The sequence below is a fragment of the Sapajus apella genome, unplaced genomic scaffold, assembly GCF_009761245.1.
Source record: "Sapajus apella isolate SASKATOON/1434 unplaced genomic scaffold, GSC_monkey_1.0 scaffold3, whole genome shotgun sequence".
Lineage (NCBI taxonomy): Eukaryota > Metazoa > Chordata > Mammalia > Primates > Cebidae > Sapajus > Sapajus apella.
Window position 1 is genome coordinate 66,691,378 of NW_022436943.1, and position 18,431 is coordinate 66,709,808.

Sequence of the window (18,431 nt, forward strand, 5' to 3'; positions counted from 1 at the left end):
CCCGCAACCTCCGCCTCCTGGGTTCAAGCAATTCTCCTGCCTCAGCCTCCTGAGTAGCTGGGATTACAGGCACGCACCACCATGCCCAGCTAATTTTTTGTATTTTTAGTAGAGACGGGGTTTCACCATGTTGACCAGGATGGTCTCGATCTCTTGACCTCGTGATCCACCCGCCTCGGCCTCCCAAAGTGCTGGGATTACAGGCTTGAGCCACCGCGCCCGGCCCAGCCCACTAGTTTCAAAGAAGTATCTCACATTAAGCAGTTTGGAGAAAATTAAAAGTAAATGTCTGAAAATACCAAGATAAGATTGTACACTGGAGCAGGGCCTGCAGCAGCGCTGCTGGGAATGGCAGTGAGCGGCCACCCTGGAGAGAGTGGGCCCATCAGAAGAACTTGAGATTGGGGCAGCCGAGGTGGTCCCAGCAGCACCCCTTGGTCTTATGCCTTGTGTAGCCCCCTCCCCGTGTGGTGGGCGTGTCCTCTCAGGACCTCTGGACTTTGCCCTGGAGCTGAGGGTCCCTTTGTGTTTCCTCCCCAGTTTCTGCCTCTCCACCTGGTCCTTAGCAGGGCTGTAGGTGCTGGCCTCAGTTTTCTCCCCCGGTCCCCCCATGTTTCCCCTTCACCTAGGGCCCAGGCCCACTGACCACTCACACATCTGCACCTAAGTTAGGCCCATGTCCTGGGCTCCAGGCCCCATAGCCAGTGTTTTTTGACTCTCCACCCATATGTCCATGCCACTCGAAGCCCAGGCGGCCACCTGCCCAGGCCTCTGCCTGCTCCAAGCTCTGCCCGCATAGTTGGCCCAAGGCCATAGCTGAGTCACGTCCACAGGTCTCATCCATAGGCATCAGTGCGCTATCAGGAGCTGCCCACCTGTGGGAGGGCCTCATGCTAACCCTGGTGTCCTGGTGCCCCTCCGCCCTGGCCATTGTTCTCGCTGTGGCTCTTCCTGCTCGCACTGTGCCCGCCATGGCAGCCTTTGGCAGAATGTGTTTCACAAGCCTGTCTGTGAGGGTGGGTGGGCGTGGTGCTGCTCCTCTAGTCTCTGGCAGACTGGAGTTGGCGGGAACCTGTGGCCAGAGGGCATTTTTGGGAGGAGGCTGGTACTTGCAGCAGTTTACTTTGGTGACAGAGCACCAAGTGCAAATTGGGTGGCTTCAAACAACAGAAATGTGTTTTCTCACAGTTTAGGAGGCCGGAAGTCTGAGCTCAAGATGTTGGCAGGTTTGGTTCCTTCTTGGGGACCCAGAGAGATCATTTCAGGCATCCCCAGCTTCTGGTGGGGCCATGGATTCTGGGCGTCCTTGGCCTGAGGCTGCCTCGCCCATCTGTGCCTCCATGTCACATGGCCATCTTCCCCCTGCCTCTGCGTCTCTTTTTTTTTTTTTCCCAATAATTTTTTTTTTTTTTTTTTTTTTTAATATAAGACAGGGTTTTACCTTGTTGGCCAGGATGGTCTCGATCTTCTGACCTCATGATCCACCTGCCTTGGCCTCCCAAGGTGATGGGATTACAGGCGTGAGCCACCACGCCCGGCCTGTGTCTCTTCTTGTAAGGATGCTGTCATGTTGGAGTTATGGCCCACCCTACTTTGCTATGACCTCATTTTAACAGTCACATCTGGCGGGGCGCTGTGGCTCACGCCTAATGCCAGCACTTCGGGAGGCCAAGGTGGGCAGATCACTTGAGGTCAGCAGTTTGAGACCAGCCTGGCCAACATGGTGACACCCTGTGTCTACTAAAAATATAAAATTAGCCAGGCATGGTGGTATGTACCTGTAGTCCCGGCTAGTTGGGAGGCTGAGGCAGAAAAATCTCTTGAACCCTGGAGGCAAAGGTTGCAGTCAGCTGAGATCAAGCCACTGCACTCCAGCCTGGGTGGCAGATTGAGACTCTGTCTCCAAAAAAAAAAAAAAAAAAGTCACATCTGCAAAGACCCTATTTCCAATAAGTCCATGAATTTGGAGGGACACCTTTCACCTCTGTATAGTCCTGGAGTTCTGTGCTTGGCTGGTGTACTAGGGAGGGCATCTTGCAGGCCGCCATGGGATTTCTGGAAGGGGCAGGCTGCAGACGTAGGTGTTGGGAATCATCACGAGCCCACCGCCTGCAGCCACTCACCACTGGCCGGTGTGGTAGCTCTGCAGCGCTTCAGCGAGGGTGCCCTGGAGTACCTGGCTAACCTGGACCGAGCCCCAGACCCCACGGTCAGGAAGGATGCCTTCGCCACCGACATCTTCAGCGCCTACGACGTTCTCTTCTACCATTGGCTGCAGAGTAGAGAAGCCAAGGTATGCCCCACGGCTGCCTCAGTCTACACCTGATGCCAGGGCGCTTTCCTCCCCACGTTCCCTGCCCATGGCAAATTGATCAGAGGGCGGTGGTGGATTGGAGAGTGAAAGTGGCTCACCTTTATTTTTATTTATTTATTTATTTATTTAGAGACAGAGTCTCACTGTCACCTAGGCTGGAGTGCAGTGGCATGATCTTGGCTCACTGCAGACTCCGCCTCCTGGGTTCAAGTGATTCTCATGCCTCATTCTCCTGAGTAGCTAGGATTACAGGTGCCCACCACCATACCTGGCTAATTTTTGTGTTTTTAGTAGAGATGAGGTTTTGCCATTTTGGCCAGGTTGGTCTCGCCCTTCTGACCTCAGGTGATCCACCCGCCTCAGCCTCCCAAAGCTCTGGGATTACAGGTGTGAGCCACTGTGCCTGGCTACCTTTAGGCCGACATACCTACTCAGGACCCCGCCTACATACAGGTCTCATACTTGTGATGGGTGCCAGAGGGGCCCAGTCACTATGGGTTTTCCCTCTGCCCGGAGACCCAGTGCTGCTGGCGGGACACTGAGCATCTCCTACAAACCCTATTGGCCTGGCCACCATCTAGCTTGCCTTGGTAACCCCACAACTGTCTGCTGGGTTCTGGCTTACTTCCCAGCCCCTGTAGCACCCACTGATATCCTGGTGTTTGCCCACCTCCGTCCCGTGTGGTTGCTGGACGTGCTCTGAGCAGTTGGTGTTGACTGAGCAGCGTGAGCTTCCTGCCCACTGTCCCCTCTCAGCTCCGACTCGCCGTGGTGGAGGCTCTGGGGCCTATGAGCCATCTGCTGCCCAGTGAGAGGCTGGAAGAGCAGCTGCCCAAGCTCCTCCCTGGGATCCTCGCCCTCTACAAGAAGCACTCAGAGACCTTCTACGTGTCCAAGGTATCTGCAGTCAAGGCAGGTCCACCTGCCTAGTCAAGGACCCCTCCAATCAGACGCCACGGGGGTGGCCCTGAGTCCTCTGCTAGGGCTCAATGGTGGGCTATGAAGGACAGAGCCCTTGCGGGGACCAGCTTAGAGTTTTCCCATTGCTCTGTCCTGTATGGTGCCAGGAACCTCTTGGTCCATGGCACCTGTGGCCTAGGGATCCCCTTTCCTGGGCCCTCACCGCCCTCCTCCCCAGCTCTGAGTTCTAGAGGTAGATGAAGGGCCTCCTCATTTGATCCCCAAGATGGGGCCCATGTACTCCTGGCCCATGTCTTCCTGTGGCCCAACTGTGAGGCTCTGGTTGACCTCACAGTCCGTTCAGGGGGCTGGAGGTAGGACTGGTGGCCTCTTCTCCCTACCCCGAGCAGAGCCTGGGCCAGATCCTCGAGGCAGCTGTGAGTGTGGGCAGCCGCACACTGGACACCCAGCTGGATGCCCTCCTGGCCGCACTGCACTCCCAGGTAGGAGGCGGGCCATGGGTGGGGCGGGTCCTGGTGCCATAGACTTTCAGTGTAAAGTTGACAGATGAGGGGTGCAGAAAGTAATTCGGGTGGACAGCTCAGCTAAGGAGCTGTGGGGCTAAGGAGTGGGTATTCCCTGAGATTCACCTGGGTGACTTCTTAGCGATGTCGCCATGCTCTTGCCCTGCCCAGCAGTGGCAGTGCAGGTGATATAGGAGTCCCCGGTGTGAAGGTGGCAGGAGTAGGTGCTCAGGCCCAGTGCAGGCCCAGTACAGGAGTTCTGGGAGAAAGGTCAGCACAGCTGAAGCACCAGTTGGGGGAGGCCTGAGACTGCCCGGGGTTTCTGGGGACTGAGCTCAGAGGAGCAGAGGAGAGGCCCTGGGCTGCAGGGGGATGGCAGGGGGGTCTTGAAGGCCCTGCTGGAGAGGAAGCGATCTGGGAGGAGGCTGAGCAGTGGGGTCCCCTCTCCAGGCTGGGTGAATGAGATCTGAGAACGATTGAGGGACAAAGGTGCCAGGTCACCCATGGCCCTGGCACTGGGGCTTGTTTGCCCATGGGACTTTCTGGATGACAGAGGAGAGGGCCAGAAAGCTAGAGATGCTGGTGTGGTGAAATCTGCAAGGAGACTGTCTGAGAAGTGTGGAGGTGTGGGTTTGCCGCCCTGCCCCTCACCTGGCCCACTCCAGCTGGGCCCCACCCTCTACCACCTGGATGGTCCTGGCTGCATCCCAGAAACAAAGGGGAAGAGGCACGGCAGCCACAGAGCTAGTAAACATAATGTGAGCACTGTGAACAGTCACGTGGTAACAACTTTTACAACTGGATGAAATGGTTAGGTTCCTAGAAAGATACAAATGCCAAGATTGGTAGGAAAAGCAGTAGAGAACTTAAACCCAATAAAGCAACAGAAATAATATTCTTTTTTTTTTTTTTGAGACAGAGTTTTGCTTTTGTTGCCCAGGCTGGAGTGCAATGGCGCGATCTCAGCTCACTGCAACCTCTGCCTCCCGGGTTCGAGCAATTCTCCTTTCTCAGCCTCCCTAGTAGCTGGGGTTACAGGCACGTGCCACTGCACCTGGCTAATTTTCGTATTTTTAGTAGAGACTAAAATGTTGTCCAGGCTGGTCTTGAACTCCTGATCTCAGGTGATCCACCTGCCTCGGCCTCCCAAAGTGCTGGGATTAAAGGTGTGACCCACCTCGCCCGGCCAACAACAGAAACTTATTAACAGCTAGGTGTCATGGTGCCTGCCTGTGGTTCCAGCTACTCCAGAGGCTAAGTTGGGAGGATTGTTTGAGCCCAGGAGGTTGAGGCTGCAGTGAGCTGTGATCATGCCAGTGCATTCCAGTCTGGGCAACAGAGCAAGACCCTGTCTTTTTTTAAAAAGAAAAATAAAAGGAACCTATTATGTATATGAATTAATGAAGAATGTACAAGAGCTCTGTGGAGAAAAGGCTTACAATTCTAAAAACAGTAGTGAAAAAGAGAGATGTAGCATAATATCATTTACACAGTCTGAAGATGATCAAAACAATACAGATTTGCAAAAAATATGAAAACAAAAAGTGATTATCTACATGCGGTGGGCATGGGAGTAGAGAATGGATTAAAAAGGAAATATGAATATACAAAAGCTGAGAAGATAGAAAAATGTGTTATTTCCTATTCTTGAGCTATTCATTCATTTCTTTTTTCCATTGCATTTTAGGTTTTGTTCATATTGATCTGTAACAGTTACTTATTTAATTTTTTTAGCAACAGGGTCTTGCTCTGTCCTGCAGGCTGGAGTACAGGGATGTGATCATAGCTCACTGCAGCTTCCAACACCTAGGCTTATGCAATCCTCCTACCTCAGCCTCCAGAGTAGCTGTGACTACAGGTGCACGCCACCATGCCTGGCTTTTTTTGTTTTTAATTTTTTGTAGAAACAGAGTCTAGGCTGGGTGCAGTGGCTCACACCTGTAATCCCAGCACTTTGGGAGGCTGAGGGGGGAGGGTAGATCATCTGAGGTCAGGAGTTCGAGAGCAGCCTGGCCAACATGGCAAAACCCCATCTCTACTAAAAACTACAAAAAATATTAGCCAGGCGTGGTGGTATGTGCTTGTAATCCCAGCTACTTGGGAGGTTGAGGCTGGAGAACCACTTGAACCCAGGAGGCAGAGGTTGCAGTGAGCCAAGATTGTGCCATTGCACTCCAGCCTGGGCAACATAGTGAGACTGTTTCTTTGTTGAGACAGGGTCTTACTCTGTTACCCAGGCTGGTCTCCAACTCCTGGCTTCAGGTGATCCTCTTGTGTCAGCCTCCCAAAGTATAGAGATTACAGGTGTGTGTGAAAATATTTGCTCCTACTTTGTCATTGATTCATTCATTCATTCTTGAGACAGGGTCTCGCTTACTCACCCAGGCTGGAGTACAGTGGCGATAACAGCTCACTGCAGTCTTGGCCTCCTAGACTCAGGTGATCCTCCGTCCTCAACCCCTCCCTAGACCCCAGTAACCAGGACCACACACACATGCTACTTTGTCGTTTATCTTTAAACTCTGTTTATGATATTTTTTAGCCGTACAAAGTTGTTTAATTTTTACATTATCATTTATCCATCTTTTATGTTATAGTTCAGGTTTTGTTATACATAGAAAAGCATTTCGAAATCAGTGATTAGCAGCTGGGCGTGGTGGCTCAAACCTGTAATCCCAGCTACTTGGGAGGCTGAGGCAGGAGAATCACTTGAACCCAGTAGGCAGAGGTTGCAGTAAGCCAAGATCGTGTCACTGTGCTCCAGTCCTGGCAACAGAGTAAGACTGTCTCAAAAAAAAAAAGAAAAAAAAATCAGTGATTGTTGTTTTCTGAATTCTCCCAATTTCCCTTCCACTATTATTATTGGTATTATTATTATTTTGAGACAGAGTCTGTTGCCCAGGCTGGAGTATAGTGCTGCAATCTTGGCTCACTGCAACCTCCACCTCCCAGGTTCAAGTCATTCTCCTGCCTCAGCCTCCCAAGTAGCTGCTACAATGCCCGGCTAATTTTTGTATTTTTAGTAGAGATGGGGTTTCACCATGTTGGCCAGGCTGGTCTCGAACTCCTGACCTCAAGTGATCCACCCGCCTCGGCCTCCCAAAGTGCTGGGATTACAGGTGTGAGACTCTGCACCTGGCCCCCTACGCTTTTATTATTGAATCCATCTGGGATTTATTTTAGGTAAGGAATGAGAATCCAACTGTATCTTTTTTCCATATGAATACCCATATGCATTAGTTATGTATTGCAGTGTAACCAATTACCACAAAACTTACCACCTTAAAACAACAACAGCTATTATCTCACAGTGGGTCCAGAAAGTGAGAGCAGCTCAGAGGGTCGCTCCAGCTTAGGGTCCCTTGTTAGTTTACAGCCATTCATGCTGTCGGTCTGGGCTGTGCCATCTAAGGTTTGACTGGGGCTGGAGGATCTGCTTCTAAGGCTGTTCATTCGCATGGCTGTTGGCTGAAGGCCCTAGTTCCTCACCATATGGATCTCTCTGTAAGACCTATTAAGTGTCCTCACACCATGGTGGCTGCTTCCTGCAGGGCAGGTGATCTGAAAGAGCGGGCAGGAAGCTGCAGCATCTCTTATGATCATACTTCATCTTTATAGTAGAAATAACAAGCAGGTAGCAGGGAACCTAGAGCCGAGCCTTGGGGCTAAATCCCCCACCTCACTATGCTTCCTAACAGTTTTCTAAGAACCCAGGTTGGGCTGTGGCCCTGTGGTCCTGGGGCCTTTGCTGTGGTTACCTCTCTGCCTCATAAGAGGGCTGTGCTGAAGAATTGCTTTGGAGCCCTTTGTTCAGAGACCCTGTCAGCGCCCTCTGCTGACCTGCGAGTAGGGATGGAGGATGTCACACCTGGGTTAGTGGGGGGTGCTTTGGCATCACTGTTAAGGTACCGTGGAGCCCAGAGAGGCCTCTGCCAACGTCCTTAGGTTTTTATTGTTGTTTGTTTCTTTATTTGAGACAGGGTCTCTTGGACGTGTCTTTATGGCAATGCAAAAAAAAAAAAGAAGGCCGGGCGCAGTGGCTCACGCCTGTAATCCCAGCACTTTGGGAGGCCGAGGCGGGTGGATCACGAGGTCAAGAGATCGAGACCATCCCAGTCAACATGGTGAAACCCCGTCTCTACTAAAAATACAAAACATTAGCATGGCAGCGCATGCCTGTAATCCCAGCTACTCAGGAGGCTGAGGCAGGAGAATTGCCTGAACCCAGGAGGCGGAGGTTGCGGTGAGCTAAGATCGCGCCATTGCACTCCAGCCTGGGTAACAAGAGCGAAACTCCGTCTCAGAAAAGAAAAGTGAGACAGGGTCTCGCTCTGTCACCAGGCTGGAGTGCAGTAGCGCCATCAGAGCTCACTGCAGCCTCAACCTTTTGGGCTTAAGCAGTCCTCCCACTTCAGCCTCCTGAGTAGCTGAGACAACAAGCATGCACCACCATGCCCAGCCAACAGCCTGTTTTTGCTTTTTACCAATTCAAGTATTTTTTTCCTTATGACTTTAAACAAGTGGACTCCAGAAGTTTTGGGTTCCAGTGCTTTATGCTTTCCAGCCTGGGTTCCAGGCGTCACGCCCCATGGGAGGCACTCCTCTCTAGTAAAACATGTCTCTTGGGAATCTGTTCTCCTGCCGCTGATAGGAAGGGTGGAGGGTGGTGGAGCAGGATGTGTCCCTGAAGACTTGACAGCAGCTGTGTGTCTGCCTGTTGCTGTCTGTCTCCCTCCTCTTTCCCACTGTAAGGAAATGGGGCTGGTCCTGGAGCGCCTCTGAGTACAGAGGGTGAGACTGTCCTGCACCCAGGGCCTGGATGAGGAAGAGCCTGGAGCTCCTGCTGCCTGCTGTAGGCATGGGGTGGGAACCTGAAACCCTCTGCCCAGCTGCCCAGACCCAGATTCATCAGAGAGCAGGATGCTTTCTTCTGGCCTCTCTGGGTCTATAACCTGTGCCCCTGTTCCTGGAGCAGATCTGTGTGCCTGTGGAGTCCTCAAGCCCCCTGGTGATGAGCAACCAGAAGGAGGTGCTGCGCTGCTTCACTGTGCTGGGTGAGTGGGAGGCCCAGCCTTGCCCACTGGCATCTGCGGACACTTGTGGGGTCACCGCCTGCTGCGTGTGGAGGGTGGCAGTGGCTGGGGTATTGGTTGGGGATGCGGAGGCCTCTGTTTCCACCTCTTCTGGGTCTGCCTGTGTCTCCAGGGTCCTCTGGACCAGGGCCTGGGGAGTGGTTGCAGCCTGGAACATTGTTCTCCTCAGAGTAGAGTGCTGCTGCCCTGCCCAGATCCTTGGGGGCCTCCAGTCACGGTCTTGTCCAGGCATTTCCTACCTGCCCCCCACCCACCTGTTCCTCCGCACCCCATCTCTGGCTCCATGGCCTGCTCTCTGCTCCCCCAGGTGGCGTGTGGCTGCTGGCCCTCATTGCCTGCCCAGCCTCCCATGACCCACCTGGAGGTGCTATACCTCCTGTCACCCCCAACTTGATGCTGTCCCCGTGCCCTGCCAGGCCCTCACAGCCAACCTGGAGGGGCAGGAGATGGTGTGAGGAGGGATCCTGCTTGTACTCAGGGCTGTCACCTTGCTGGGGCCACAGTGTCAGCATCTCCTTGGAGCTGGCTGGGCAGGCGGGGGCCCCCTACCTGCATGAGCATCTGCCCTTACACAAGTCCCGCAGGAGGGATGTGGGGAGACTGACGCAGACAGGCTGGGGGCAGGCTTGTGGTGGGCGGAGGGACCACAGGTCTGATGCCCAGGCAGAGCAGGCCTCCAGAGCCCACCTGGAATGGGGATGGCACTGGGCAGCAGCTGTAGTGAAGCCTGGTAAGTGGGTAAGGGAGCTGCCGCAGTCATTGCCAGAGAGCTCCTGGAGTTAGGGCTGCATTAGCCCTGCTTGGGCTGGTGGTCTGTGTTCTTGACAGTCGAGTCCCCTTGAGCCTTAGATGGGCCTGGAGCCAGGAGACTCAGGAGGGGCCATTGAGGGCCCTCTTATGGGCCCCCCTCTGAGTTGGAGAAGCTGAAACAAGCACCTGTGTGCTGGGTGGGCCAAGATTTGAGTCCCTGCATGCTCTGGGTGGTGCTGATGCTGTAGGGTAGGGGCCATGTGCTCCAACCCTGCCTTAGACAAGGACATCAGAGCCCAGTGATTAGGTGGCCCCAGCTTCTCACCTTCACACAGTGACTCTCCTGGCTCCTCGTCTGTGCTGGGAAGTAGGAGGATGCTGTGTATAGGGATGAACAAGATGACATTGAGCCTAACCTGTACCTGTTGCTCTGTAGCCTGCAGCTCGCCTGACCGCCTACTGGCCTTCCTGCTTCCCAGGCTGGACTCTAGCAATGAGAGGACCCGCGTGGGCACCCTGCAGGTGGTCAGACATGTCATCAATTCGGCTGGTGAGTGCCTCCACGCTAGCCTGGCCACCACCCCGGCCATGTCCAGGGTGGAGCAGGTCCTGGCAGATGTTGTTTCTCTAGGTGACAGTACCATCCTGCTTTGAATTCTCTAGAAAGATTTCCCTACTTTCTATTTTGTAAAATTCCAAACTTTTTGAAAAGTTGTAAGAATGTTACCTGTCTATCCTTCACCAGATGGTGGTGGTTCACGCTTGCTTTGACAGCTGGCTGCAGACACCATGTGTGGCCACACTCCCCACGTGACTGTGCCTCTGAGGGCTCCCAGAGCCTCAGACAGCCGTTCCCCAGCTGCTCTAGCTCATTCTGGGATCAATTCCAAGACATACTTTGGTTTAGTTTGCTTGTCTCTTAGACTTCTTTGCCTGAGAAGAGGCTTTTCACCGTTTGTTTGGTTGGTTTTTTTTGGGATGGAGTCTCACTCTGTCGCCCAGGTTGGAATGCAAAGGCATGATCTTGGCTCACTGTAACCTCCGTCTCCCGGGTTCAAGCAATTCTCCTGCCTCACCTCTCCAGTAGCTGGGACTACAGGCATGCGCCACCACACTTGGCTAATTTTTGTATTTTTAGTAGAGATGGGGTTTCACCATATTGGCCAGGCTGGTCTTGAACTCCTGACTTTGTGATCTGCCTGCCTTTGCCTCCCAAAGTGCTGGGATTACAGTGAACCACCGTGCCCAGCCCTTTTTAAGAGATAAGGAGGCCAGTTGTTTTGTACATATGTGTGTTGGGGTCTTCACAATTAGACCAGAAACTTCACATTTCCTTGTTTTAAGTCTTTATTTATTTATTTATTTTTTTTTTGAGGCAGAGTCTCACTCTGTCACCAGGTTGGAGTGCAGTGGTGTGATCTTGGCTCACTTGCAACCTCCGCCTCCGAGGTTCAAGCGACTCTTCTGCCTCAGCCTCCCGAGTAGCTGGGACTACAGGTGTGTACCACCGCGCCCAGCTAATTTTTGTATTTTTTTAGTAGATACGAGATTTCACCATGTTGGCCAGGATGGCCTAGATCTCCTGACCTTGTGATCCGCCCGCCTTGGCCTCCCCAAGTGCTGGGATTACAGGTGTGAGCCACTGTGCCTGGCCTTAAGGCTAACTGAAGTGATTAGTAACAAGCCTGAAAAACATACCATTTTTCACAGGTAAGCTTGTGCTTTCCAGCGTGGCTCTTCCGCAGGTCAGTGCGCAGTGGCCGTGGCCCGCCAGCCCTGCTCAGTCTGTGAGCTAGGGAGCTTTAATGGGTTATAAAAGCAAACAGAGGGACCGCACGTGACCCACAAAGCCTAAAATATTTTGTCTGCCCTATTCAGAAGCGGCACCCTGCCCCCTGTCCTGTGAGGTTCACTATCAGTCAGGTGCTGGGTTGCAAACAGCTGCCACTGAGGGAGGCACATAGAGTTCTGGGACATGTAGGAGCAGCTTGAGAAAGCAGGAGGGCCAAGGGAGGACGGGCAGACAGGGCCACAGTGTGAAATGTCACCAGGCTAGGAGTCAGGCACAGGCACTGCAGGACACCCTCAGAGGCCCCTGCCCCACTGGAAGCAGCCTGAGGTGCTGCTGCTTTGGGCCTGCCCAGACTTAAGAGCCCAGGGTAGTGCTGTGGTGGGCTGGATAGAGGCTGGGAGGGGAGGGAAGTGCAGGCTTTCTGTGGAGGGGCAGGGAGGGGAGCACCCACTCTGTGGAGGGGCGGGGAGGGAAGTGCAGGCTCTCTGTGGAGGGGCGGGGAGGGAAGTGCAGGCTCTCTGTGGAGGGGTGGGGAGGGAAGTGCAGGCTCTCTGTGGAGGGGTGGGGAGGGGAGCGCCCGCTCTGGAGAGGCGGGGGAGGGAAGTGCAGGTTCTCTGTGGAGGGGTGGGGAGGGAAGTGCAGGCTCTCTGTGGAGGGGTGGGGAGGGGAGCACCCACTCTGGAGGGGTGGGGAGGGGAGGGGAGCGCCTGCTCTGGAGGTGTTGGGAGGGAAGTGCAGGCTCTCTTTGGAGGGGCAGGGACGGGAGTGTCCACTCTCTGTAGGGGCAGAGAGGGAGTGCCTGCTCTCTATGGAAAGGCTATGTGGGGGTCACTTGCTCTCTGTAGAAAGGCTAGGAGGGTAGTAGGCTCTCTGTAGGGGCGGGAGAGAGGAGCATCCACTCTTTGTAGGTGCGGTGTGGGGGCACCTGCTCTCTATGGAAATGCTAGGAGGGGAGAACCTGCTCTCTGTAGGGGCGGGGAGGGGGCACCTGCTCCCTGTAGAGGGGCTGAGAGGGCCCCTGCAGCTTTCACACAGAGAGGGGCTGCTCTGGTTAGGGGTCCTTGGGGAAGGGAGCCTCAGGAGCAGAGGGTGTGGCAGCCCCACCGAAAGTAAAGCGTCTGCATCAGCAGCATGCACTCATCCTCTGGTGGTAGAAGTCACCCTTGAGACAGATGCTCTTCTCCCCCATTTACCTGACAGGGCTGGCATCTGAAGTGGAATTCTTATGGAATTCTTAGTGCCAATGCTCTTGTTAGAGGTGCGTTTTTCCATTCAGAAGTTCAGCATTTTATGGGATTAACCAAGCTCAGTTTTCCTTTGTTAATTCATCAATTACGTTTATGATTTTCAGAATTCACTTTGTTTTCCCCTATATTTCATTATTTTCCTTGAAGTTCTTTCTCTGTGCATTTACATACATAGAAATTCATGTACGTAAGGGAATAATTTTTTTCTTAACCAAATGATATAGTTCAAAACATACTTTTTTCACTTGCTAGTATATCTTAGAGGACTTTTAACGTCAGCATGCGTACATCTGTGTCACTTTTTTTGTTTTGAGATAAGGTCTCATTCTGTCGCCAAGGCTGGAGTGCAGTGGTGCAATCACAGCTCACTGCAGCCTTGAACTCCTGGGCTCAAGCAATGGATGGTCTCAATCTCTTGAGCTTGTGATCCACCCACCTTGGCCTCCAAAAGCCCTGGGATTAAACGTGTGAGCTGCACACCTGGCCCCTGTTCAGTTCTTTTGCCCATTTTGATTGACTGATAGAGACAGGGTCTCACTGTTACCCAGGCCAGAGGTCAGTGCTGTGATCATAACTTACTGCAGCCTCAGCCTCCTGGGCTCAAGCGATCCTTCTGCCCTGGCCTCCGGAGTAGCCTGGGTTACAGGAGTATACTACCATGCCCAGCTGTTTTCCATTTAACAACTGGATTGTTTGTCATTTTATTATTTTGTAGTGTTCTTTATTGGATACATAGAGACATAAGTCTATGTTTTTATGATTAGTACCTTTATGTCTAAGAAAGCTTTGGCTGCCAGAAGTCATGAAGATATTCTTCTGTATTTTCTTTTAGATGCTTTAATGCTTGAGCTTGCAAATTTATGTCTATAATTTATCTTTTACTAATTTTGAGTGTTGGTGAAATGTAGGAGGCAAGGTTTTTTAAAATTAATTATTGTTATTTTTTGAGACAGAGTTCACTCTTGTTGCCCAGGCTGGAGTGCAGGGGCACAATCTCAGCTCACTGCAGCCTCCACCTCCTGGGTTCAAGCGATTCTCTGCTGCAGCCTCCCGAGTATCTGAGATTACAGGCATGCCCCATCATGCATGGCTAATTTTGTATTTTTAGTAGAGACGGAGTTTTGCCGTGTTGGTCAGGCTGGTCTCGAACTCCTGTAATCTCAGGTGATCCTCCCACCTCAGCCTCCCAAAGTGCTGAGATTACAGGCATGAGCCACATTCCTGGCCTGCAAGGTTGTTTTTGTATGGACGTCCAGTTGTTCCAGTCTTACTTGTTGGGAAGACTTTACTTTCTCCGTTGAATTGCTTCTGTCCCTTGGTAGAAGATCAAGTAACCTTATATATTAGTTTAACAGCTCCAGTAACATAGTACCACAGACTGGGTGGTGGGGTTTTCTTTTCTATTACCCTGATCTCTGTTTTATCTTCCCGCGCACTTTTCCTGCATGCCTATCTGTATCCCTATATCCCCCTTTTATAAGGGCACCAGCCATATTGGATGAAGGGCCCATCCTACTCCAGTGTGACCCCTCTCAACTCATTACTTCTGCAGTGACTGTTTCCAAGTAAGGCCACATTCTGAGGTACAGGGATTGGGATTTGCACATATGAATTTTGAGGCCACAATTCAACTTATACCATCATGTATTTGTGGGTTATTTCAAGACCGTATTATTTCCTTACACCAATATGACACTTTCTCCTTTTTTCTTTTTTCTTTTTTGAAACAGAGTCTTACTTTGTCACCCAGGTTGGAAGCACAGTCTTGGCTCACTGCAACCTTTGCCTCCTGGATTCAAGAAATTCTACTGCCTCAGGCTCCTGAGTAACTGGAATGGTGCATGTCACCATGCCTGGCTAATTTTTGTATTTTTAGTAGAGATGGGGTTTTATATTGGCCAGGCTGGTCTTGAACTTGTAATCTTAGGTGATCCAACTGCCTCAGCCTCCCAAAATGCTGGGATTACAGGCGTAAGCCACCGTGCCCAGCCTTTTTTTTTTTTTTCGTATTTTTAATGGAGACAGAGTTTCACCATGTTGGTCAGGCTGGTCTTGAACTCCTGGACTCAAGTGATCTACCCGCCTCAGCCTCCCAAAGTTCTGGGATTACAGGCCAGTATCACACTTTAATTGTTTTAGTTTTATCGTAAATCTTTAAATCTGGTAGAAGATGTCCTTCAGCTTTGTTCTTCTTCAAGATTGTTCATCCCCACTGAAAAATCTTTATTATTAAAGAAATCACGGAAGGGCCCAGTGGCTCACGCCTGTAATCCCAGCACTTTGGGATGCTGCAGCAGGCAGATCACCTCATTCTCGGAGTCTGAGACTAGCCTGGAAAACATGGTGAAACCCTGTCTCTACTAAAAATATAAAAAGTTAGCCGGGTGTGGTAGCATGTATCTGTAGTCCCAGCTACTCTGGAGACTGAGGTGAGAGGATCACCTGAGCCCAGGGAGGTCGAGGCTGCAGTGGGCTGTGATGGTGCCACTGCATTTCAGCCTTGGCTACAGAGTGAGACCCTGTGTCAAAAAGAAAGAAAGAAAGAAAGAAGTGACATGTAGGAACCACATAAAACAAATGTGTAACTTATCATTCTAAGACAACACCTTCGGATCCACCAGCAGCTCTTCTGGATTGAAGTTGCCACTGACACACCCCTCTTTGTCACAGTTCTTCACTCCCCACCAAGTAACAGCTGTCCTGATTTTTATAGTAATTGCTCCCTTGTGATTAGCTGCGTCCACTTTAAAAGCTTAGGTATGGCTGGGTGAAGTGGCTCATGCCTTGTAATGCTAGCTTTTTTTTTTTTTTTTTTTTTTTAATAGTCAGAGTCTTGCCCTGTCACCAGGCTGCAGTGCAATGGCGCAATCTTGGCTCACTGCATCCTCTGCCTCCCGGTTCAAGTGATTAATTCTTCTGTCTCAGCCTCCTTAGCAGCTGGCATTGCAGACACACACCACCACGCCCAGCTAATTTTTGTATTTTTAGCAGGGACAGGGTTTCACCATATTGGCCAGGCTGGTCTCAAACTCCTGACCTCATGATTGACCCACCTCAGCCCCCCAAAGTGCTGGGATTATAGGTGTGAGCTGCCATGCCTGGCAATGCTGGCACTTTAGGAGGCCGATGCTGTTGGATCACTTAAGGTCAGGAGTTTGAGACCAGCCTGGCCAATATGGTGACTCTCCATCTCTACTAAAAGTACAAAAATTAGCTGGTGTGGTGGCAGGTGTCTGTAATCCCAGCTACTTGGGAGGCTGAGACAAATTGCTTGAACCTGGGAGGTGGAGGCTACAGTGAGCTGAGGTCATGCCACTGCACTCCAGCCTGGGCGAAAGAGCCAGACTCCGTCTCAAAAACAAAAAAAGTTTACATATACAGGCTGGGTGCAGTGGCTCACACCTGTAATACCAGCACTTTGGGAGGCTGAGGTGGGCAGATCACTTGAGGCCAGGAGTTCAAAACCAGCCTGGACAACAGGCAAAACCCTGTCTCTGCTAAAAATACAAAAATTAGCTGGGTGTAGTGGCACACACCTGTCCTAGCTACTCAGGAGGCTGAGACACAAGAATCGCTTGAGCCCGGGAGACAAAGGTTGCAGTGAGCCCCGATTGTGCCACTGTGCTCCAGCCTGGGCAACAGAGCGAGACTCTGTCTCAAAAACAAAACAAAATAAAACATTTATATATAGATAATATATAAATATATTTCTATATATGTTTAACTCTTTTTTTGGAGGCTTGACCACTGGTGATTTTGTTTATTTTTAGTGTGGTAAAATAACATAAAACTTACCATCTTTATCATTTTTAAGCAAACACTTCAGTAGTGTTAAGTACATTCAAATTGTTAGGCAACTGTCACCACCATTGGCCTCCAGAATGCTTTTCATCTTGCAAAACTGAAACTCCTTCCCTGTGAAACAGCAACTTCCCATATTTAAGTCCCTCATAAGCCACAGGTTCCCCTCCATTCTTCTCTTTCTCTTATAATTCATCTAGAGAAGAGACCAGGTGTGGTGGCTCATGCCTGTAATCCTGGCACTTTGGGAGTCTGGGGCAGGCAGATCATGACGTCAAGAGATCACGACCACCCTGGTCAACATGGTGAAACCCCGTCTCTACTAAAAACACAAAAATTAACTGGGCGTGGTGGTGCCCGCCTGTAGTCCCAGCTACTCTGGAGGCTGAGGCAGGCAAATCACTTCAATCCAGGAGATGGGGGTTTTGGTGAGCCGAGATCACGCCATTGCACTCTAGCTTGGGCCACATGACCAAAACTCTGTCTTAAAATAAAGAAGAACCTGGCTGTTTGTTCTGTGGATTTTCTCATTGTTGAGTTTTGTTGACTGCATTGTCAAGGTGCAAGTCAACATGTTTCCTGCACATTGGCAGCTGGATTCAGGAACAGATTCGGACTCAAGTTTAGTCCCTTGGGCAAGATGATAGGGGCCACATGATATGTGGTGTTCTCTCTTTCGAGCAGCGGTCTTAGCAGCATTGTTGCTGAATGCCTATACCCGTTAATTAATTAATTGGTAGGGGGTTAATACTGGAATTCTATCTTTTTTTTCATTGATTAAGTGGAACACCTTGACAAAGAGATACTTTCTTGGGAGACCGAGGCAAGCGGTTTACCTAAGGTCAGGAGTTCAAGACCAGCCTGACCAACATAGTAAAATCCCATCTCTACTAAAAATACAAAAAATTAGCCAGGTGCAGTGGTACTTGGGAGGCTGAGGCAGAAGAATCCCTTGAACCCAGGAGGTGGAGGTTGCAGTGAGCCAAGATTGCACCACCGCACTCCAGCCTGGGTAATGAGCGAAACTCTGTCTCAAAAAAAAAAAAAGGAAAAGAGAAGTTTAGCCCTTGATTCCTTAGTGTTGTTATTTATCGGTTTTTCAGTGTAGTGGATTGGTTCCCTATCACCCTGCAAAGGTGGCTGGGAAGGACACGTTTGATGGCTTCGATGCAGTGGTCATCACCATTATCCAAGCTCGGATTGTCTGTCTTTGGCAAGTGGCAGTCTCTTGAGATCTGAATTCTTCTGACACTTCGGTAGCTCATGTTTTAGGCTTCTTTCATCTGTTTCTTGCTTCAGATGTGGAATCAGTCATTTTTTTTTTTTTTTTTTTTTTTTTTTTTTTTTTTTTTTGAGAGGGTGTTTCTCTTTTGTTACCCAGGCTGGAGTGCAATGGCGCAATCTCGGCTCACCGCAACCTCCGCCTCCTGGGTTCAGGCAATTCTCCTGCCTCAGCCTCCTGAGTAGCTGGGATTACAGGCACGCGCCACCATACCCAGCTAATTTTTTGTAGTTTTAGTAGAGACGGGATTTCACCATGTTGACCAGGATGGTCTCGATCTCTTGACCTCGTGATCCACCCGCCTTGGCCTCCCAAAGTACTGGGATTACAGGCGTGAGCCACCGTGCCCGGCCGGAATCAGTCATTTCTACAAAAAAAAAACCCTGGTTCCTTTTAGTGAGAAGCTGCCTTTTTTTTTTTTTTTTTTTTTAATAGAAATGATCTTGTTTTGTTGCCCAGGCTGGAGTGTAGCGGCTCAAACATGGCTCAGTGCAGCCTTAACCACCTGGGCTTAAGGGATCCTCCTGTCTCAGCCTCCCAAGTAGCTGGGACTTGCAGGTGCACACCACCATGCCTGGCTAATTTTTAAATTTTTTATAGAGATGGGGTCTTACTATGTTGCCCAGGCTGGTCCTGAACTCCTGGGCTCAAGCAATCCACTTACCTTGTCCTGCCATGGTGCTGTTATTATAGGTATGAGTCACTGCACCTAGCCAAGAAGTTCCGTT

At 50.9% G+C, this 18,431-nt stretch overlaps 1 protein-coding gene across 8 annotated transcripts in view; it reads left to right on the forward strand.

The window, feature by feature from the left end:
* MROH1 (maestro heat like repeat family member 1) overlaps positions 1 to 18,431 on the forward strand; it is a 110,387-nt gene that overhangs the window by 40,661 nt on the left and 51,295 nt on the right. For all 8 annotated transcript variants that reach the window (XR_004262094.1, XR_004262107.1, XM_032256029.1 and 5 more), the window contains exons 7-11: positions 2,142 to 2,293; positions 3,071 to 3,211; positions 3,625 to 3,717; positions 8,714 to 8,792; positions 10,018 to 10,131. Coding sequence is in view for 6 of the 8 variants with exons in the window: in XM_032256029.1 (XP_032111920.1) it covers positions 2,142 to 2,293; positions 3,071 to 3,211; positions 3,625 to 3,717; positions 8,714 to 8,792; positions 10,018 to 10,131 (579 nt within the window). In the remaining 2 variants the exon portion in view is untranslated. The remainder of the gene's footprint in view (positions 1 to 2,141; positions 2,294 to 3,070; positions 3,212 to 3,624; positions 3,718 to 8,713; positions 8,793 to 10,017; positions 10,132 to 18,431) is intronic.